Source organism: Talpa europaea (assembly GCF_964194135.1).
Source record: "Talpa europaea genome assembly, chromosome: 14".
Classification (NCBI taxonomy): domain Eukaryota; kingdom Metazoa; phylum Chordata; class Mammalia; order Eulipotyphla; family Talpidae; genus Talpa; species Talpa europaea.
In genome coordinates, this window is record NC_140082.1 from 13,171,936 (window position 1) to 13,195,132 (window position 23,197).

At 48.5% G+C, this 23,197-nt stretch overlaps 2 protein-coding genes across 2 annotated transcripts; one reads left to right on the forward strand and one right to left on the reverse strand.

Moving 5' to 3' along the window:
- Positions 1-356: 356 nt before the first annotated feature.
- ALKBH2 (alkB homolog 2, alpha-ketoglutarate dependent dioxygenase) lies at positions 357-3,164 on the reverse strand (the record flags this gene model as incomplete). Its single annotated transcript, XM_084253254.1, has 3 exons — positions 2,858-3,164; positions 1,656-1,854; positions 357-663 (listed from the first exon to the last, which is right to left on the reverse strand). Exons 1-3 carry the CDS (start codon positions 3,132-3,134, stop codon positions 357-359), a joined length of 783 nt encoding a protein of 260 aa, XP_084109380.1. The 5' UTR covers positions 3,135-3,164.
- Positions 3,165-6,348: 3,184 nt separating this feature from the next.
- On the forward strand, positions 6,349-14,794 carry UNG (uracil DNA glycosylase; the record flags this gene model as incomplete). Its single annotated transcript, XM_084253614.1, has 7 exons — positions 6,349-6,471; positions 7,057-7,263; positions 7,823-7,918; positions 10,310-10,407; positions 10,809-10,897; positions 11,597-11,775; positions 14,654-14,794. The coding sequence occupies 7 exons, from the start codon at positions 6,349-6,351 to the stop codon at positions 14,792-14,794; spliced, it is 933 nt and encodes a 310-aa protein (XP_084109740.1).
- Between the last annotated feature and the right edge of the window lie 8,403 nt (positions 14,795-23,197).

A 23,197-nucleotide genomic window follows, 5' to 3' on the forward strand; every position in this document is an offset into this window, starting at 1 on the left:
CCAGATAATCTTATTTCTGGTTTTAAGTTATTTGCAAAGTAGGGTTTTGGTTTTTTTTTTGACAAAAACCGGTTAGTAGTTTATGCCATAATAACTGCTGATTTATGTATTTGCTAAAGCTCCCTTTTGTATCTGCCGTGTAACATAGCAATAAAAGAATCATTTTGTTAGGAAAAAAATCAACTGGTATTCTTTCATCATTTACCTATTTGATACATTCTCCCAAGTTCTGCACAGCTATACAATAAGCCCTGAATCTTGATTAAACCTATTTTGTGTGCCCTGTTGGCAACGTAAATGCCAGCTCCTCCAAGCAGAGAAGGAAGAGATGAAAAATGCAAACACTTAAAATGTTTTTACTTTTTATTAGGCAAAATTTTACGAAATGTCAAGTTGACCCGCGGAGCCAGAATCTTCTTTCGGATGGGCAGACTGTGGTACCAATGGGTGTTGGTTGGGGGGTTCATCATAAGTAGACTTCCGTGGGCCAGCTGAAGCCTGACAGCCTCCATCTTCTGGGAGGGGCTCTTCCCTCGAGAATCCTTGTGCCGGAAGAAGAAGTCTCTGCAGGCCCCAAAGGAGACCGAGGCGATGGAGCTTCCGGGGGCTAGTTCTCTTTCATCATCTCGGTGCTCACCAATGTGGTCACAACCGTCTTTATACCTGCAACAAGAGAGCGAGCACAGCTCCTGAGATGCACCAACACCCAGAATCCCCGCTTTCTCACCGTATGATGTGGGGCTCCAGGTGCGCCGTCCCTGCTGTGCTGCTGCCTGGACTGGAGGGACCTTCTAGCTCTACAGATGAGCTGGGCCTGAAGCAATTCACTTAATCAAGCCCTGTCTGAATATATATTTTAAAGCCTAACACACCAAAGGAAGCCAAAAACATCTAGTCCTGGTTTGCATATGCAAACCTTTAGCACATAGTTTCTCCTTACATCTAGAATAAAATCCATACTCATGCACAGTCCTACCATGCCCACCTCTGAGCTCATCCCATACCCCCCCTTTTCCTCGTTGGCTGCTTTCCAACGATTTCAGTGGGATTTCTACTCCACAGATACTCTCAGCTCTTGCTCCTCTCCCTCCACGTGTCTGCATGGCTCACTCTCTCCATTCGATTACCAGCTCCTGTGTCACCACCTCAGTCAGCCCTCTTCTACCCACCTTCCCCTAAACCCAGAGTTCTCCCCAGGGGCCTGGGTGATGTCTGGTATCATTTGGGCTGCTATGACTAGAGGAGGGGCTGCTGCTGGCATCCAGGGGGTGGCAGTCAGGGATGCTGCTTCAAACCCTACAATGCTCAGGGCAGCCCTGAAAACCGTCAACCAACCCAACATGTCAGTAGTAATCCTGCCCAAAACCCAGATCCTTTCCTCCTGGCCATTCTTAGTCAAATCAACCTGTCTAATTTTCTCCAAGTCACTGATCAATGTCAATTATCTTGTTCAATTGCTTGTTCACCAGTCGATCACCATGAACTCCCTGAAGACCCTGCTGCTCCACCACAACTTCCCCAGTGCTTAAAGACGTCTCATCGTACAAATGAATAAAACTGGGTGGACTCCTACTCTTCCTTTGGGGGCAGACAGATGATGTGTCAAAGACAGTCCATGGCCTAGGGAAAAAAGTCAAAAGTAGGTAGGGTATCACCTGTTGACAAGCACAAAGTTGAAGGTCCGTCCAGTCACCAAAGAAACACGATCCCGGACTCGCTCCAGAACTGGGATCCAGGGCTTGGGAGACAGAGTAAGTCCAGAAAACGTGTAGGTCAGCCCGGCATCGCCATATGTGGCCTGCTTCCTGGGCACGGGGTGCCACTTCCCAAACACCTGCACCCTGGTCAGCGCACCTGTGCACAGGAGACACGGCTGCTCAGAAAAGCAGGTGGGTGAGTGCGCAACATCCCGGGGATTGGGGGCCAGAGGGAAGTAAAACGGGAATAGTATTTGATGCCCTGAGAACCTCTTCCTCAAAAATCAATGCGGCCACCTCAAATTTCCATGTGAAAACAGGGATTCCCATCTCACACTTAGAGAAAGCAGGTTCTGGGTCAAGTGTGTGTGTGTGTGTGTATGCGAGTGTATATGTGTGTTTAACACTGTAATTGTCTTAAGTACAGCAGGAGCAAAATAAAAAGACTGAAGTGCCAACAAGATCGTGAGTCGTATACCAGGGTGACTTTGCCAACTTAGGGGACTCGGCACAGGGCTGCAAGGTGGAGTGAGCCACTCAGGCTACAGGCTGAGTCTCGGGTGATTCTGTATGCCCTCAAGTGCCCTGCCCCCTCTCGTGGTTCCTGGACCTGCATCATCAATGTCACTCAAATTCCTCAGATACTTGGCTATGGGGACAAGCGGGGCCCAGCAGTCTGAGTTCTCACACCAGTCCTCCAGGCTGGTGATGCCCAGAACACCCTCTGGAGGAATTCGCTGGTTATTTGCCATCTCTCCTGCTAGTCTAGTAATCTCAGCCCTGACTGCACGTTAGAATTACCTGGAAGCTTTCTAAAAAACACAGATACCCAGCCTGCACCCCCTTTCTAATTTGATTCAACTGGTCTTGGGTAGAATCCAGTCTCTTTTTTTCCCCAACCATTCCAGATGAGTCTAATCAGTAGCCTGGTAGTGATGCACTCCAGCTATCTGTCAACTCCCGGAGGTTATCATATGGTTTTTTCCCAAGGTCATATCCTAAGCACCTAGTAACGTGCTTGGCCCAGATAATTTGAGGTAACTCCATGAACCAGATCATCAGTATCTAAAGGCTCCCGAGTCAGATTTCTCCCACTGGTTTTATCAAATAAACTTCCAACATTCCTGCCCAGTCTCCACACACACACCCCCATCCCTTACCTGTGAAATACTCCACTTCTTTCTCCAACTCTCGGAAAATCTCATCGGCTTGGGTTTTGCCAAACAGGACAGTATAGTCACAGTCCAGACCCTGGGCTCGAATGTGCCGCCAGCTGGGCGCTGCCCCGTCAGCTCCACTCCCAGGGGCTTCTCTCCTGGGCCTCTTCCTGCCACACTCTTCGCCGCCTGCCAACTCACCTGGGCCTTCTGCCCTCTGCTCTTGCTCCTTTTTTCCCAAAGGGCCCCCAAGAGCCCCCTTCACCAGGAATCTGTCCATTCTGTCTCCACAAAACAAAGACCTGGGAGCCAGTGAGGGGGCAGGAGAGAGGCTGCTCAGGTCGATGCGAAGCTTCCAGTTGCAAAGATCTCTGTTCAGCACAGTGTTCAACAGCAAAACTCCTTTTCACTCTTTTAAGTTTCCTTTTAAAAGTTTGACCCCACGTCCTAGGACGGAAGTAGAAGTTAAACTGGAAGTGCCCCTCGGAAGGTAGGTCTGGTCCTGCTCCCAGGGTGGCTTTGCATCAGAATCAACTGCTGGCGCCAAAAAACCCCAAATGCCTACCTTCCACCCCCAGCAATTGAATTTTTAAAGAACACCCCCCCCCCCCGGGATTTCGCGTGCCAGAGCAAATTTGGAAACTACAACCCAAACCCTTACTCTACAGATGGCGAAACCGAAGCCGGAGAGAGGCAAGGGTTTGCCCAAAGTCACGCAGAAAGGCGGCGTCTCTACCTTTCACCCCGTGAAGAAGGATCCGTGTCTGCAGCGCCTTTTCACGCCAGCATTAAAATAGGTGAAGTACAGCAACCTGCAGGCGGGCTTGAGTCAAAAGCTAAATATACACGCGCTCATACATACGCACGAATGGACTGGCAGAAAATAAGACCCGTAACGAGCAGGGGGTCGGGGTGGAGAAGGTTCCCTTTCAAATCTCAGCACCTGCTCTGCTCTGAACCCCGCTACACCCCGGGAAGGGGCGGAGGGAAACACGCCCCTGCAGGCGGCTCTGCTTCCGGGGCCTCCCGCCCGCCCGCCGGGGAGCAGGCCCCGCGCACAGCCAGCTCTGGGCGGCCGCGGGCGCCACCTTCCGCCCTCTGGGCGCATGGCAAGCAGCAGGTGTGTTCAATTTCACCTGCTGCTTGGTGTCGTGTCTCCCTGAGAATTAACTTGGTGTCTTTTGACAGGGAGTTGAGCCACCTGCATATCATCTCAGGTGGAGCATAAGTCCTGTCGTCAAACTCCCTGGCTTCCATCTCTGTCTCCTCTTCCCCCTGTGTGATCTCCTGAAGGTCAGCTAACCTCGCAGGGCTTGACATACCCATCTCTACAGTGAGCATTTACAAAACTTTCACCCCAGGGAGCTCCATGAGGGCTAAACCAGAGGATTCATGTGAAGTGTGTATATGCTGCAAATACATGTTGAGTTATATTATTATTCATAATGTTTTGTCTGTTACCCTCGACGGAATGAAAGCTCTGAGATAGAGGGCTTTGTGCTGAATCCTCTTAGTGTAAAATTCTGAGAATTTTGACAAATGTATCCAGCTGTGTGACCACTACAATCAAGATGCAAAAGCTCTACCACCCCACAAAATTCCCCCAAGCCTCTTAGCTATTAACAATTCTCTGGTATGGTGTCCCTGGCAACCACTGATTTTTTTTTTTCCCCTTAAAGTTTTGCTTTTTCCAGAATTTCTTATCAATGAAATCGTCGGGTATTTATTTTGTGTCTAGCTTCTTTCACTTAGCATAATGCTTTTGGCATGTATCCATGTTTTTTGTATCAATGGTTTGTTACTTTTTTTTTAAGTTTTTTTTTTATTTATTTATACAAGCACTGGGTACAGTCAGAAGCGCAGGAGGGTGAGAGAATTCACCAGAGCCAGAGCGGGGAACAGAACAGGAAGACCCAGGAAACACACTGCTGAGGGGAACAGCGGGCACAGCAGGAGTGGTCTGCCCGCCTTGTGGGACCCTCGCCAGCTGGGGATCGAACCGGCGCTGCAGAGGCTGAGGGCAGCTTCGCAGCCCAGCACTCAACCGCTGCGCCACCAGGAGAGGCCCAGTGGTTTGTTACTTTTTATGGCCGAGTAGTATTCCACCCATGGATTTGGGTTGTTTCAAGTGTTGAGCAATCACAAATAAAGTCACTGTATCCAGTAAAAAAAATTTTAAAAATTAAAATTTTTTTTAAAAATTCATTGAAAAAAAGTCACTGTAGCCATTCATCTACAAGCTTTTGTGATTACAAATTTTCATTCACTTGAGAAAATACCTAGGAGTGGGCCTGCTGGGGCACATGGTAAGTGCACGTTTCACTTTCTACAAAACTGAAATGTTTTTCAAAGTGGCTGGAAGGGCAAATGATTTTAAATTATGAGCTTTTCCCCTTACACAACAAGCTCCTTGTCCTAGGTGCTAATGCAACAGTAACAAGAAGGATGAAGTCCCTGCTCTCACCCAGGTTACATTCTGGAGATGGAGACCGAAATAGACAAGAATAAACAGATAATTTTAAGTAGTACATAAGCTATAGAATGACCGGCCAGAAAGTGGGGCAGGAGAGGAAGGCCTTTGAGAGGAAGAGTCTGGGGCTGAGAAGTTTCCCAGGCAGGGAGACAATCGAGCAACGATGCAGAGACATGAGGAGGGACATACAGACGCATCCAGTGTCGAGCTGAGGCCCAGGCTGAGTCAAAGCAATAGAGTAGGGGCTTGGCAGAGAGGAAAGCGGCCGGAGGGCATGGCAAGAAGCTGGGGGTTAGGAAACCTGGACTTCAGCTGTAGGATATAATTCACAGTTCAAAAAAATTGACTATATAGGAAAAAGACGAGTTGGGATTGTGGCCGGGAGATGGAGAGCACCAGTTGAACGGGGGTTTCCCTTTGGGGCCAGGACCTAGGGGACCTACTGATGCTTTGGATGTGGGGTTCAAGGTGGGGGGATCCTGGGTGGACGTACTCGGGGTGCGGAGCTGTCTTTTGCAGGATCAGTAGTTGAGAGTTTAACCTTCATGGCGGCATTTCAAGTCTTCCTCAGACTTCACAGGTTAGACAAAATGTCCGACTGCTCCTCCTGTTAGTTTGCCTTCAGTGAAACAGGTAGTGAAAATTAGATGAGATCATCTAAGCAACAAATACCAGCCTAACGCTAATTTCACCCCCACAGCCTCCCGGGGGGGTTGGTATTTTAATCTTCCCTGTACAGCGGAGAGGTGGGGGGGGGGGTAGCTCCCAGGCTGAGACCTGACACGTAAAATGAATGAAAGTCAACAGATGAGCGTCCCCCGCCCGCCCCCTCAGCCCCCAAGCCCCACCTGGCGCGGGGGGCGTCGCCCGGCGGCCCCTCCCGCACATGCGCACTAGGCCCCCGCCGCCCCCCGCCCAGACCCCGCGTCGGAGCATGCGCGGGGCGTTTCGCGCCAATACCTGACTGGCAGCGGCTGCCAGCCTTGCGGGTCCCGGGCGGCGCTCCCTCCTCGGCACCGGGATGATCGGCCAGAAGACGCTGTACTCCTTCTTCTCCCCGGGGCCCGTCAGGAAGCGGTGCTCCCGCAGCCCCGAGCCGGGGGCCGGCGTGGCGGCGGTAACTGAGGAGAGCGGGGATGCGGCGGTGAGGCGCGGCGGGGGCCGTTGGCGGGGCCGGGGTGAGGGCAGGGGGGCGGGCGAGGGCGGCGGGCCCCGCGCCCCGCGCGTCTGGGGGACGGCGGGCCGCGCCTCAGCCGGGGGGACGGCGCGCCGGCGGCGTGATGCCCACACGTGTTCAAAACAGGCGCCTCGGCGCGCCATCGGCGGCCATGCTGCGCCGCCGGCCAATGGGGACGCGCCTCGGGCCCGGCGGAGCCAATCAGCGGAGGGAGGGGCGGGGCCTCAGGGGAGGGTTTTGCCGCGAAAAGGCCTCGTGGGGCCGCAGCTGCGGCGCGTCCGGGGCGGGGCGCTGGGGCCGCGGCCGCCTCTCCCGCGAGCCCGCGCCCCCCGCCCTGCGAGCCGCAAACGCGGACTCGGGGGCCGCGAGTCCCGGGCCGGGGCTCCGCCCCTGGCTCCTGGAGCGCGGCCGTGCGGAGGCCCGCCCGACGGGCCCGAAGCCGCGGGGATGGGGGTGCTGGGCCGCGCGCTGGGGCGCTGGGCCGGGAAGCTGCGGGCGCCCGCGGGAGCCCCGCTGCAGCCCGCGACCCTCTTCTGCGGGGGCCCCTTGCAGGCCAGCCCGGCCAAGAGGCCCCGGGCCGCGCAGGAGGACCCCGGCACGCCGCCCTCGTCGCCGCTCAGCCCCGAGCAGCTGGTGCGCATCCAGAGGAACAAGGCCGCCGCCCTGCTGAGGCTCGCCGCGCGCAACGTGCCCGTGGGGCTGGGCGAGAGCTGGAAGCAGCAGCTCAGCGGGGAGTTCGGGAAGCCGTACTTCATCAAGGTAAGGCTCCGAGCCCCGTGTTTGTGAGCACGGCAGGCCGAGCCCGCGTTCATGCTTGCAGGCGATGGCTTCCATGCTCTCCTTGCTTCCGGGGGCAGCTCCTCGGTGCTTTAAATTCGCACCTTTATATTTGCTGAACTTTATAAAAGGCCTGGAAGACGTCGCGACTCCCCTGAGCCCTTGTTGTTAGACTGCTGCGGGGGAAGACTGGCCTGGGGGGCCCCCCCCGCAAGCCCGACTGGAGGAAGCCAGGCCGAGCCTGAGAAAGGAGGGAGGGAGGGGCTGGCGCCAACCGGATACCAAAGGGCCCATCAACTTTGACCCCGCCCAAAGAGGGGGGCAGGGAATTGAAGGGGTTGATCCATCTGGGTGGGGCGCAGGTAGTTTTTGTTTGTTGTTTTTTATTTCAAAAGAATATGGATATAAAACCGCGAAGTCCTAGCTCTGGCTCACACTTCAGACAGAATTCTTTGGCTTGCAAGTAGAGTGTGCTATTAAAAGGCTGGATTCTTAGACCTACTGAGTATCTGATTTTAAATCTGGTTTATCTTTAAATCAGCTCATGGGATTTGTTGCAGAAGAAAGAAAGCACCACACTGTGTATCCACCCCCTCACCAAGTCTTCACCTGGACTCAGATGTGTGACATAAGAGATGTAAGTACAGGTTGTGGATGGGTTTCATTAAAGGAGGAGGAGAGGATCAAATAGTATTTCTTAATTAGGGACACTGGAGTCATTCCTTAGTGAGGGCCACTGTCCATAATTCAGGAATGAATAAAATTCATTGCAAAGTTTGGCTGGGCCTATCTTTACTCTTTCAAACCATTACTATGCACTGTTTAGGCAGCTAGAAAGAAAGTTGTGTACACAGACCATGTGTCTCTGTCCCCATTTCTAGTCAGTCCTGAAACCAGTTACATGCCAGGCTTGGAGGGGGTGGTGGTGATGAGTATGCAGCTATTGAGTCTTTTTACCTTGCGGGTATCTACCGCAAGTAGTTGTTTTTTGTTCTTTTTATTCTTGTCATTTTTTATTCTTTCTATCTGACTTATTGAGTTTTCAGGCTCTTGACCTGGCCTGAACAGTTTTGTTCTCCTGTGGCCAGATCCCTTTGCTTTGGTTCACTCCACACCCTGGCTGCTGACTGGCAGCTGGGCATGTCCGGAAGCTTGTTGACGGCTCAGGCTGTGTGAACTGTATGGCCACATCATACTTCCCTGCCTCCCTCCCCTTCTCCCACCTCAGAGTTGGGCAGAAGGGCAGTGCTCTGTCCTCACTTCTGTCTTTTTGAAAACCATCCAGCACCCTGAAGCCTGATCCCCACACCATTGTGATCTGGTTTTCCTCTAAAACCCTTGATGAGTTTGGCCTCTGCTTGCACTGGAGGTTTTCGCATTTGTTCTTAGCCTTTTCCCTCACCTGTTTTCTAACCTGAAGGTAGGAGTCCTGCAACGTAATAAATATCTGTTGAATCAAATAGAAATTAAATAGGTGAGTAAGCCATCTTGAAAAGGATAACATATAGCAAAACCTCAATTTTTCATTTTAGAGCCAGAACTTTGAATATGGCTTTGTTTTCAATGTTAACGGGGAAAAAAACAAAACTGACTCCGATTAAACTCAGTACTATTTTGTGCCCTACTTGAATAGTATGTTCTGCTTTGAACTTGCCCATAATCCACATAACCGGGAAGAATAAGAAAGGGACGTCAAACTTCTGAGGACAGATGGCCCAGTGAGACTTATTTGCAAGTGAGCCGTTGGAGGCTTGTCCAGGACCAGGGAACCTGACCCTGAGCCCAAAAGCTTCCCTGCTGGGACAGTAGACAGTGTGCTGGGGGTGGTGTGAGCACCCACAACTGAATAGATGTCCCCTGAAGCTGGATTTTGAAGGATAATGTGTATGAGAGAACATCTTAAGAAGGAGCACCATGGACAGAAGCAGGAGAATGAACAAGAGGTGGCTGGCATAGGTCTAAAGAACTTGCTTAAGGTTGCCATGATAGCACCTCATTAATTTTCACTGCCACCTACTCCCACGGCCCTTTGACCTGACCTCATTCTCTTCTAGTTTCAGCCCTAAGGGGAAGTAGGCATCTATATATGCTCCTGGTTAGGAATTTGAATTGCTTCAATGCATTGAAAAGTAACTTGGCACATGCATGTGAAAATGTAAGATGCACTTATTCTTGACCAGCAACCCCACTATGATGTCTTTCACAGAAATAAAAACAACCATATATGAGGGCATATGAAATAGGGTGTTGACAGCATTGTTTTTTGTACTGGAAAAAATTGGGAAACAAGGTGACTGCCCATCAGTACTTAAGCTGCAGTGAGTGGTGTGAAGGATGTGCCAAATATATAACATGAAAAGCAAAAGTAGGGCCTCCCCAGTGGCGCAGCAGGTTGAGCGCTGTGCTTTGAGGCTGTCCGCAACCTCTGCAATGCGGGTTCGATTCCTGGCCGGCCAGGGAGAAACCCATATGGCGTGGCAGGCCTCTACTGCCTCACCCGCTGCTCCCCTCAGCAGTGTCTTCGGTCCATCTGCCTATTCTGCTCCCCACTGTCTCTAGTGAATTCTCACACCTTTCCACGTGCTTCTGACCTATACCCCAGTTCTTGTCTGTACCCCAGTTCTTGTATAAACAAATCTTTAAAAAAAAAAAAGCAAAAGTAGGGTGATGAGCAAATGTGTAGGTAATTAAAATGGTTGAGCCTGAATGGAATGGGGTGCCTGGGAAGCGATTAACCATTTTGTATCTTGCTGGTGGCTGCACTTCGGGAATTTGGAAAATGAAGAGGGTAAAAGCAAAGTCGGCCCCAGCCTGTTTCAAACACCTGTGTTATGTGTTAGGGCTGTGCCACAGGTTGCTTGAGTGAAAGATAATTACAAATGATGCCTGAGTCGCTCCCTTGGGGGGGTGGGGGCTGCCCTTAGCATGTCCCTTTGTATAGCCTATCAAGGTTAGGGTAAGCCAGGTGTTCGTTTAAACAGCTTACACCATGGAATTGTTTTAATTTCTTGCCACCTGGTATTCACAGGTAAAAGTTGTCATCCTGGGACAGGATCCCTATCATGGACCCAGTCAAGCTCATGGGCTTTGCTTTAGTGTTCAAAGACCTGTTCCACCTCCACCCAGGTATGATTGCTTTACACATGGCTCAGTGCCAATTGTGATTACTTTCAGATGCAGACTTTACAGATTATAAGTACAACTTAGGGGAACTTCCGATAGCCTTTGGAACAAGATTCTCAATGTTGGCACTATAGATATTTGGGGCTGGATCTTTGTGGGGGAAAGGGCTTGTCCTGTGCACTGTAGGTAGGGGTCAGCATACCTGACCCCTGCCCACTCCATGCCAGTAGCTGTCAAGGTCTTGGGCAGGTTTACCTGTGGGGAGGAACACGGCACTTGCTCATGAATTAGTGCCCTCTCTCAGACCGTCTTTACAGGCTGTGGTTCACATCGTGTTGGAGGTTACTGCTTCCACAATTGTGCTTTAAATTATTTTTTGTATTATTCTCCCTGTTTGCTTTCAGTCTGGAAAACATTTATAAAGAGCTGTCTACAGACATAGATGGTTTCGTTCATCCTGGTCACGGAGATTTATCTGGGTGGGCCAAGCAAGGTAAACCACCATGTGGTTGGGTACGTTTTGGGTGGGTTGTCAACAGTTTTGTCTTTTCCAGCCTCCTATTTGTAAAAGATGGTCATAAAGAATTTGAGAGCACCAATAAAAAGGCTGGATTTATGCGAGTCAGAAAACATCGGATTTTTTTTATCCTGCAGCCAGTGCTCTCTCATGATTCGTTGTTACTCTTTCATGTTTATTCACTTCCCTGAACTCCGGGCCATTCGTACAGTGGCCTCATTCTGTTCATTTCAACACACAAGAGGTTTATGTGCTTAATACCTACCTGCAGAATATTCTTTAGCAAGTAAACTATGCCAGGATAGAGGAAGAGTATTTACTCTTCAGTTTCTTGCTGTCAGGTTTTTGTGTCAGTGAGACTTTTATGGCCTCCTTTTGTTATTTTCTGAGGTTATTTAATACCGCTTAAGGAAAATTTTTTCTGACTATGCATAGAATGTATATCGCTGTTGTAATTCCAGAACATGCTAAAAGGGCAGAGGTGAACATAAAAAGCCCACTAATCTCACCCAGAGGTGAACCGCTGGTCGTGTTGTCAGGCTTTTTCTTTCTGACCTAATTTCAGTTGCCTACACCAGCGTGGTTTCGTCACATGGTGACACCCGCCCGCCGTCAGGTGTTTGGACCTACTAATTTCCGCTTACCTTTAACCTGTTTCTTTGTGTGTGTTCGTAGGTGTTCTCCTGCTCAACGCTGTCCTCACTGTCCGGGCACATCAAGCCAACTCTCATAAGGAGAGAGGCTGGGAGCAGTTTACTGATGCAGTTGTGTCCTGGCTGAATCAGAACTCCAGTGGCCTCGTCTTTTTGCTCTGGGGCTCATATGCTCAGAAGAAGGGCAGTGCCATCGATAGGGTAGGTTTGTTTTTTGACACTTGAAACCAGCTAAGAGAATTCTAGGAATTCTTGACTATGTGGTCCTGGAAAATCCATATCATTAAATGAATCTTAGTTTCCTTTAAGAATACTGCAGTTAGGGTTAGAATTCCCATTGAAAATTGAGCAAAATTCAGACAGATAACAAGAATGACTAGTTGTGTAAGAAAACAGCTGTTTTCTGATTTAATGCTATTAGTAAGGGGGAGATAAACTTGCCCCACTTAGTAAGATGCACAGGCCCCAGGTACCATTCATTTAGCAAACTGTGCAATAAGTAATGAACAAAATTAATGGTTTCTCAGAAATTTGGGGGTATATAGAAAACACGGAGTATTTAGTTTAATCACAAAAGTGACGTGCCCACAAGAATGCTGGCAGTGAGCTCTGCCGGCCTATGCCCAGCACCACCGAACCAATTCCTTCACCTTCATAACTGCCCTCCCTGTGTCCTCCCCCAACCTCCTCCCACCTCCTCCATTCATGTACTGAAAAGCATTTACATAGCTGGTTGCTTTGTGAAGGACCAAAAAGTCACCAGTAAATCTTGTCACCTTGCCTCCTAAAAAATCCCAGTCCTCTTCACAGTTAGCTGCTGCCACTCTGGGGTGAACCACTGTCCTTTCTCTCTGGGTGACAGGGACAGGTTAGAGATGGTGGTGGTTTGGTGGAGAATGGTAGAGTGAAGGGGGGTTGGGGGGAACTCCAGAGGAAGCCCTTCACTAAGTGGAGTTGAAGGGATGGACTGAAGTGGGCTGGCAGGTTCTTGTGTATCAGCAGGAGGTAACTAGTGTATCGGAAAATGCAAGTATAGTGAGGCTCTCGCCTGACTCATGCACCCAGTTAAGCATTTTGCATGCAAGCATCTGGTTCATATTTGCAAAGACAGTAAGAGTAGGCACGCAACGGACCCCCTTTTCTACTGGACCTCCTGGAGATGAAGTTCCTTGCCCAAAGCTACAGTGATAGTGGAGATGGGATAGAACTTGCCTGCCAGGTTGGCCCCCAGGAGTATAAGGCCTCTAAGCCAGTGATGCAGTTCAGGTCTACAGACTTGACTCACTCTCTTAGATGGAGTTGTCTTCATTTTTTTAACTTGGGTATTTTTTCTTAAGGTAGTAGATTCACTTGTTCAAAAACAAGGCATGATGTCTATGCTAAAATACTGCTTTTTTATGCTCATACAAGCAAACAGCAGTGTAGTGTGTTGGTCAAATTCAGCTTTCTCCGTTGAGTTGAATGTACTGTGTGAATGGACAAGGTAATTCCAGGTGTTTTTCTTTTCCCAAAGAAGAGAAAAAGAGAAAGAAGGTCTGGCGTGAATGCACATATGCGGAGAGCCGATTATCTAAGAAGTCTGTGCAGGAGTAATCGCAGGTCTCTGCCTTACGGGTCATGGTCATATTCGGTATATTCATAGCTCCTAGTTAGTATATTCATAATCTTTATTATTATTCTCAACATGGTTTGGGCTGAAAGTCAACAGCCATTAAACTATCTTGATGGTTAAAACAAGCGACGCGTTCAGCCCAGTGCGTTGCCTGTGCACAGGATCTGGGTATTCAGCCCCCTGGTAACACATAAGTACATTAGACCTAACATTTCTCCAGTGAAAGTCACCTTTCCTCCTCCATTGCCCCCTAAACTTGTTCCTCTGTACCACTGTCTACCAGTTGTCCAACCAGAAAGAAGATGTCATTCTACACCTCTGCTCTTCCTTTATCCTTCCCACCTTGTTCCGTCCCCCACTCCCCCAGTCACTCATCCGTAGTCTTCTCAGACCAACCCCCGCCTGGCTGCTTTTGCCTGCTTCATTCCATCATCTCATCTGGCCCAAAGCGTTCATCCTTCTCCCTGGAAGGCCATGGCTGAGGCTGACAAGCTTGGACTAAGGAAAGCCACAGTTCCTTCTCTCTACCCTTAACTCCAGACTGGCAGAACCCCCAGATGTCACCCCTGCCTGCCTTTGAACATCCTGCTTCCTCTGCCCAGTGGGTGGAGGTCCTTTCCTCCTTCAGAGGTGACTAACATCCTTCAGAGCTCAGCACAGCTCACATCTCCAGGGGCCTGTACTGCCTGCCAGACTGCCATTTCTCAGACACTGCATCATTGATTCTTGAACAGTAATTCACAAGTGACACCAGTGAGGCTCTACTGAGGTTCCCGGTTTCCCAATGAGAAATGAAGTGCAGCTTGCTGAGGTTCAGTGACTTCCCCTTGGTAGCTGAGTGGCAGCTACACAGCTGAGTGGCAGGGTCAGGACTCAAATGCTAGACTATGATATTCACCACACTGCGCTGCTGGCTTCAATCAGGGTCCCTCCTGGACTAAACTCCTTGAAGGCAGGGATGTTTTGGAAAACGGATTTGTTAGGTGGTTTCTATAGCCCGGGACTTTAAGACGAAAGTGGTACAACAGTGAACCCCTTATCTGCCTGCATCCTGTAGCAAATGCCAGCTTGGTGCTGAGTTATAACATACGAACTCTTAAAAATTGCTTAAGTGGTGCCCAGTTGAAGCTGAGCCTGGGGCTCTGCATCCTCAGAACCCAGCAGAGGTAGCTACTCTTTAAAATACAAGTGTGGTTGAGCACCTCACTGTGAAGCTGTCCGCAGCCTCTGTGTGGGTTCGATCCTGGCCGGCTGGGGAGAAACCACATGGCGCAGCAGACCTCTCCTGTCTCGCCTGCTGCTCCCCTTAGCAGTGTATATCATCGGTCAGCCTGTTCCGTTCCCCACTCTGTCTCTGGTGAATCCTCTCAGCCTCCTGTACATCTGGCCTGTACCCCAGTTCTTGTATAAATAAATCTTTAAAAAAAAATTCCAAATATGTCACCTTTCTCTTTTGTTCTCTTTCAGAAGCGGCACCACGTGCTGCAGACAGCTCACCCCTCCCCGTTGTCTGTGTACAGGGGGTTCTTTGGGTGTAGACATTTCTCTAAGACCAATGAGCTGCTGCGGAAGTCTGGCAAGGAACCCATCAACTGGAAGGATCTGTGACCCTGCACCAAGTCGGGGCCTCCACTGGTGTTGAAGTATTTGCCAGTTAACATGTTGAGTTGAAAAAAATGATTTCCCTGGTAATTCTTAAGCACTCTTGTATAAAAGGGAAAGCTTTAGTTCCGCAGCCGTGAGCCAGGCTGCCCAGCAGCAGCGGCTTCATCCAGCCAAAAAAAACAAAGATGGCAGCACGCGCCTGTGTCTGTGCAGCATGGCTTTGGCCTACACAAGCCGTCAGTTGAGCTCCTCAGAAAGGAGATGAGGTCAGATACTCTTTCTCCCCTCTGTTAGCCTGCATAATAGCAAAAGTGGGATGAGGGGAGCCCCTTTTGGTGCCTGTTGCTACTCATTTTTACCTGTTAGATCAGACTTAGATTATAAGGGGCTAAGTTTTTTTATTTGGAAAGGCCTCCCTTGGCCCCAGGATGGTCTTTGAAGCCAGCCAAGTCCACAGCTTCCCTTGGTCTTCCACACAGCCACAGGCCTCCAGAAGGAAGCATCATGGGGACTTTTTTTTTTTTTTTTGAAAGCTTCAAAAAATCTAGCCCTGAAATTGGGGGATCAGCCACCTGGTTGTAGTTGAGAAGAACATTCCCGAGGAATGATCCTAAAGGATGAGCAGGCGGAGGTGAGCTGGCTCATGTTTACGCTTTACTGTGGGTGTTTCTAGGAATAATTTGTGAAAGTTTAACAGGAATGAGAAAGGGTTTTATTGTTTTTTTTAAAGAGGAAATGTTTTCTCTTAGGTTTATCCTGACTTGGGGTTTTTAAGGCAGCGTTGATTGACTGCGAAATGTTTTATAAACTGAAATCGCTTTTGGAACACTGGAGAATTTTTTCCTTTAATTAGATGTATATATTTGTTTAGTCCCTTGTTTAAGAGACAATCTTTATTCTGTACCTCTCCTAGATCCTGGTAGTAATAGTTTTTGCTCTTAGCTGAGTGAGAGTTAAACCTGCCTGTTTGGTAATAAAGATTGTTGGTGTTTCACTTTGTGCCAAGTGCTCTTCCTGGGCTTCCTCTCTGGGCCCTGGCGTCTGCAGAAGTGTTTGGGCTGCCCTGGACGCCCCCCATGGGTCAGGGGTTGCCTGGTAACCATTGTATGGGAAAGAACCAGCCCCAGGTCTTCCTTGCCTTTCCCTTTGATGGAACCACCCACCCCTCTACCTTGGTAAGCCCTGAGCCTGTTCCCTGGGAGAGGCACCTACAGGGCATGATGGGGTGGCTCTGATTCCCAAAGGCTACAAGGTGTCTAGATGGGGTCAGGGTCTGCTGAGACCCTAAAGGGGCCACTTTGAACTAGGAAGTATCGGGATCTTTGCATGTCCTTTGTGGCTGTGTGTCCTGCCTGCCAGACCCTGTTTCTACTGCTGGTGTTTCCAGACTATGTATGGGGCAAGGACACTGGGAAGATAGGTGCCCAATGGCGAGGCACTCGGCTCTAGAGCTGGGGTGGACTGTCAAGATGAAAACTTTTGACTTGAGATGTTGCTTCTCCAGGCCCTAATGTTCTTAGGTTTGAAAAGGGGGTCACATTGTGCCATCAGCAGGCAGGCTCTCACCAAGTGAAGATGCAGACAAAAATCTATCCTTAATTGCCCTCAGGTGAGTTTGGGGAGAATGGACACATTCCAGGGAGAAATGAGGAAATATTTGTCAGGCTTTGCCACTTCTAGGAAACAGCTCTGAATTGCCTTAAATAATGCCAAAAGCAAACTAATGTGTGTTTTTTGAGTCATATATAGAACTTCAGAAGTGCAGAGGACACGGAACAGCATCTCATGGCCCATGAGCCACCCCCAAGAAAGAAGCAAACTTAATCACCACATTTCTAAAAGGGACCCCTTGTTTTGATGGACTCTTGGTTATGTAGTTGTCATTTTCTTAACACTAAAGTTTGCTATGATTCTAACCCTGACCTTTTTCTATAAAGGCTCAGATAGTAAATATTTTAGGCTTTGCAGTCATTCTGTCTGTGGGAACTACTCAACTCTGCAGTGTAGAGGAAACAGCTGCATGCAAAATGTAAATAAGCAGAATAGCTGTGTTCATTGAAACTGAGAACTGAAGTTGGAACTTAGTAAGATTGTCATGTGTCATGAAATCCTTGAATTTTTTTTCAAGCTTTTAACATGTAAAAACCTCTCCCAGCCTGGGAGCCACTATGTGGACCCCTGTTCTAGGTTCTTCCACCCAGAAGTCAACTCTGACTGCCCATCTTTCCTCACTGGGCAGTTCTCCCTGTGGGAACCTGTGAGAATCCAGCCAAAAATAATTCCTGTCTCCTTCCTTGTCAGGGAGGGCATCTGCTGAGGACTCTCGGAAATGATAACACAAGGAAGTCAGTTACGCAAAATGTCCCAGAGACCTCAAGTTGTTAAATAATTAATCGCATGAAAGTCACTATCTGTTTTTGGTCTGAATCCAGGGGGGCGAGGTCAGACGAGCTACCATTAGACTAAATTCTCTTAAAATTTGCTTCCTGCCATGCTTTACTCCTGGCATAAAAAGTCTTAGGGTTTGGGGCTGAAGAAGCAAGCTTTGTGGTGTACGTGCGAGACTGCCTTTTCATCCTTGTCAGACCATAGCAATGAGCAAGAAAACATAGATAGAGGCTCTGGGCTATGTTAGAGGGTCCTGGTGTGAGAGCTGGCAGTAACTCAAGCTAAGAAGAGACTGGAACTTGTGCCTGCTGGAGACAGCCTCTTCCCATTTAGAGTTCTTCTGACACTTAATCTGGGTCTCACAACCTGAAGTGACTATGATGATGATCTCAGCTGGAAGCAGTTTTTAAATTTTTGAAGTATGTTTGGGAATGCAAATACTGGTCAGGAGGGCAGACCAGGAGGGCAGTGCTTTGCATTCTTTGCTTCTCTGTGGAGTGTTTTCCTGTGTCCTCATGTCACTATTTGGGGGGGGGGGGGGTTCAGGTTTCCTTAACAAGTTAGCACTCCTTAGGCCACGTGGTCACTTAATGGGGGAAGGAGGAGGTTATCTTGACATGGATGACTTTCTCAATCTGTGTGAAGAAATGTATTTTTCTATTCTGGTGTTTGGTGGGAAAAGTTTATGAATAGTTTCAAGCCTTCCATTGACCTCTAGAAAACACTTGTAAAAATAAGAGTGTGTCAGTAGAAATTAAGCCACCAGAAATTCTCCATGTGTGTGTGTGTGGTCTCGTTGAAACTAATGAATTTTATGAGAAAGATATTATTAAATGCCTCTTCCCCCATACCACTATGTTAGGAGCTCAGTATATGCCATATCATTGGATTTTCTCTACCATATGATGAAGTTAGATGAGGAAACAACCACTTGCCCAAAACCACAGGAAACAGCTAGAATTTGAACTCATGTCAACCTGATTTCAAAGCCCAATAGTTGACAGTCCGCCAGGATCAGAATTAATTGTAGTCATCAAGGAAGGATTTTATAAGTTCCCAGAAACATGGAAGGCCAGGTCTGTCTCTGAAAGAGGCCCCATTTAAAGGAGAATGGCTCATGCTACTCTGGGTAGAAGCATGTAACAGTCAACATCTGCATGGGGCTGTGGCTTGTCGACAATTTAGAGGGCAGATATTGTGCTGAGCGCTCCACCTGGGTTATTTCATCCTCCAACTCCTATGTAAAATACTTGAATATCTCAGGTTACAGCCGATGATACCGAGGCCTCCAGGGGCCACAGGGAACAGGTAGTGAGTGTGTGTTCTGCTTGCAAGTCCAGTGGGAAAATTTCCAAGAAGCAGACTGGCGACAAGCTGGCAGATGTGGAGGTGTAGGCAGGGGAAGGCCACACCTGTCATGGCTGCCATTTAAACCACTTTTGCACAGATTCAGTGCTCTGGCTATTTTGTAAGGCGCTTTCTGGCTTAGCAAAATGGGGCCACCAAGTTGCTGAAACTCTTACCTTTTGTCTGAGCACACAATGCCCTTTTGTGTGGCCTCTGCTTTCCTGCAGCCAACACCAGCTCCTGTTTGGACCTGGAGGTGACCTTTGTCCTATATGCTCCAACCCTCCCCAGTGGCAGAACACACTGTAACGGCTGGGTGTACTGGTTTCCGTTGGTCTCCACTCAGCTCTAGCAAGAGCCAGCAGCCCAGAATGGGCATCAAACAACTCCCCTCCCCCCAGTCACAAGAACTAGGAAGCATTCTTGGAGTAGCCTTTCCACTGAGAGGTTTCTACCAAACCCTTTCTGCAGAAAGAAGCCAGATAGGGCCTCCCCAGTGGCGCAGCGGTTAAGCACTGGGTTGCGAAGCTGCCCGCAGCCTCTGCAGTGCCGGTTCGATCCCCGGCTGCTCCCCAGCCACCGGAGGAGGGTCCCACCTGGTGCGCAGACCTCCTGCTGCTCCCCTCAGCAGTGTACTTTGGTCCTTCTGCCTGCTCTGCTCCCCGCTCTGGCTCTGGTGAATTCTCTCACCCTCCCGCGCTTCTGACTGTGCCCAGTGCTTATATAAATAAATAAATAAATCTTTTTAAAAAAAAGAAAGAAAGCCAGATAATCTGATAGCAATCAACTTAAACCATCCAAACCTAAACTGTGGGCTGGTTCCAGGAGCCATTTCTCAAACAGCCCAACATTCCATATGCAGTTAATTTCCAGCATGTACATAGGAATACCAAAACAACTTTGTTTTTGTTGCTCACGACAACGTGGACTTTAAACACCTCATGGCTTAGATATCTAAGAATTTTGAAATGAAGTGAGTTACGGGGTTGCCCGTGAGAAGCAGAGCCCTTCCTGGTGGGACAGGGCCGGGCCACTGGCTTGGCGCTGGCTTCCTCCCTGCTGTTCTGCAGAGCCTGGAAGGTTAAGTGCGCTGGGATATTTTTAAACAGCAGAGGCCAGTTAATCTAAAAGTGACATTTACAAACCACAGGAGTGAGCAGTTAGCCGGCTTAGATTCTGGCCTTTAGCAAAACAAGGAACCTGGAAAATGTAACCCGGAGGACATGGAAAAAACAAAGTGGAGAGACGGTGGTAAGTGAGCCCGCCCCTGCCTGGGGTCAATAGAAACAGGAGTCCTGTGAATGGACATTTAATGCAGAGAATGGCACTGGCGCAAAGGCTGCTGGCTGGGTCTCCAGGGGAACAACAGCTCCTAGTTGTTTGAGAGAAGCTGATCCAAAGGCTGGGAATATGCTGTAGATGAAGGAGAAGGCCTGTCTGCTTCTATGAATGGTTATGTTGCTAGGAATCCCTGTGCGAGCTCTTTCCTCAGTTACATAAACCGAAATGGTAGATTGAATTTTTCAGTTTACTTAAAAGCAGTTCTGTGATTTTCTCCCTCCAAACTTGTCTTACAGAAAAATACCTTAACTGTCCGAGCTCTGAAACCATTGTTCATGTTTTATAAGCAGACTCCAGGACTACAGCCTTGATAGTGATCCTGCATTCTAGGAAGATGTGATTTTCAACTTTTAAAAAGTAGAAGTCAATAGCAGAAAATAGGGTTGAGTCTCCCTGCATCAGCCATTTGTTGATCCCCCCTCCTTGAGGAGCTGCTGGGCACACATTGGTGTAAAAATTCCCAGACCCTTGCTCTTCCAAGACCGTTTATTCTGTGCATTCACCGGAGACATAGTTCTATCTCTCATGACGGTCATTAGTGTTATTTGACTATGAGGGGACTATTCTGTAGCTAAAGTGACTGACCACCCAGGTGTGCCTAGGACTAAGGGAGTACCTGCACTTTCCATTTAAAAACAAAGTTTTATAAATGGACTTTTCCTCCCTCTGACAGTTTCTTACGAGATTTTTCAAAACATTTCTTCAGCAACTTCTCAAGTTTTACATGGAAAGAGCCGGTCAATTCCTAAAGCCCGTACCCAATGCTGGAAATATCCCTAATGTTGGTCTTTATTTGAGGAGTCAGGTGAGGTATTTAATGTTTATACAAAGGAGGTGGCTGTGCTCCTGCTCAGAGGTTGGGTAAACTGGTACTTGTATCACCTTTAGAGCTGAGACAAATTAGAGTATCACATGAGATGTGCTTTCTCTATAGGGAAATATTTTAAATCTTTTGAAATGGAGGTTTCAGTGTTATCTTTGTGGAAACTTTGGCATAACTTATTCTAAAACTCCCTCTGAACTTTGACTCAGAGACTCATTATTTCAGAGGAGTGTGCATCTGACCTGGAGAAGGTTGGAAGCACAGGCAGAAATCTAGCATTTTACTTAAATGTTTGTGCCTGTTTCACATTCTATTCTAATTGCTCTCTCTGTGCTAATAGTACGCATATTGCATAGAGAAAGGCAGTTCTCCAGAAGGCAGGCTGTGCTCGTTTCTAGGGTTTTTGGGCTCCTTGCACTGGAGAATATGGGTTATTGAGTAGTTGGCATGCTCCAGATGTTTGATTCCACCCCAGAACAGTCTGTGGAGGGAACTGTTATTACTCCATTTCACAGACCAGGAAACCAAGGCTTGGAGAATTTCCAGGGTCAAAGATAAATGGCAGAGCCTCCATCCAAGTCAGTCCCAGGATGAAGACCTGGGCCAAACAGCTCCCTTCCCTGCTGGGGTCCCAGAAAACAACCACACTCAAACAGCCTGGGGTTTGTGCCCTTCTGTGAACTAACTACAACTCTGCCTTTTCAAATCAAATTAAATCCTGAGTCAGAGGGAGATCAGAAGACAACTTTGATCTCTTGGGCTCAATAGAGTAGAGTTGCTGGAAAGACCCTGTTGGCAGGTATTTCCTTCTCTATTACAAGCAAGGAGGTGACCTTTTCACAATCCCAGCCATGGGAGGTGGGCGTGGGCTCTGGCACCCATTAGTTAGGGAGACATTAGCTGCATGGTGAGAAAATGACCCTTTCCAGAAGGATTTCCCAGGTGCTGATGTGCTAACTTGCAGTGGGACTCCGAGATGTGATTTTGGAATGTGGCAAGGATGGGGACCATCTCTCGGACTGGAATCCTCCAGACACTACTGGGAAATATGGAACAATTTTTTTCACTTTGTGTCATCCTCATTTCCCTTAAGAATCTAGGGAGGCTGAATCTTGGAAGAAGCAGGACTCTAGGTGTGTGTGTATTTCTGCCCACACACTCGTGCATAAACACGTAAAATAGGGCTCAGGTTTCCAGGCTTCTGGGTGGATTGTAGCAGAAGAGTGAGTAGCAGAGGGTTCTAGAGGAGGGAGACCCACTAACTTAGAAAATTGCACTAACTCAGCCTTGGAGGTGGTGTATATAGAAGAGGTAAGGAAATTAGGTGCACATGTGTGTGCACACAAGCACACCCCTTAGCCATCCCAACTGACCTCCTTGCCTTGTCACTTCCCTTGGGCAACAGAATTCCCCTTCACCTTATCTCTCATTTGCAGAATGGGATCACATGCTTAATAGTTTTGTGAACAATTAAAGGGATAATGGACATAAAACACACAGCGAAGACTGATGTGTAGTGAGTACTCAATAAAATTAATCTTTATTATTCAGTAATCTCCTTGGTTTGTTAGAAGATTGCCACATATCTCCCACTGTCTGAACTGGATTTACAAAAGACCCCTATTTCCAGAGTCATTTGTTTTCAAAAGCCTGCTCTTTAATTCAGGTCTCAGCCTATCAGCAACCGATGTTGTAGTTGAACTGGTCCTTGTGGTTCTTGTTATGATTACAAGATGTCCTTCAGCAATAACCAGAAGGAAACTTTGAACCAAAAAAAGCTTATTTAACTGGAAGTAAGATCTGGAAATTACACAGCACACCTGGGCCACAGTGAGTTCCAGAGAAAGCCCTTGCTTGGCTTCCTTTTTTATTGGAGTTGAGGGTTGGGGCCTAGGGCTTTAGGGGATCACTTTACTGGTGAATTTAAAAGCATTAGAACAGAAATAAACAGTGGGGAAGAGAAAGAATAGAAAAAGGGGGGGGGGAAGCTAGTCCCCAAATGGTTATCAAAATCAATTAAAACAATGGAACCTCAGTGGTGGAAGCTGCCTGGCTCTTAGCTGCGTAGTTGTTTATCCCAGCTGCCTTCTCTGAAGTGACTGCCTTTGCGACGAACCCTCAGTCAGGCACGTTGCTTTTCATTAGGAAAAGTCAATTACCAGGGTTTAAGCTACATCTACTTGTTGGGAAGGGGGGGGGGACCAATCTGGGTGGAACTGGGTTTTAAGCCCCATCTACCCTCACAGACTTTACTTTCGGCAGAGGAGACATGGATGCCTGTGATAACGACCTCGCACTTGACACCCTGTGATGAGCCCTGGGAGGGATGAAACAGGGAGCCATGACGGCACAGAGCAGGAACCCAGGCCTTCTGGGTGACATCTCCAGATACCCCTTATATCACCGTAGGGGGAGTAGGACATTGATGGGTTTAACTGCCCATACAGGTGCTTGCCCGGTGCCTCACCTTGACACTTCTTTGGGGTAGGAGGACACTCCTGAGAGAT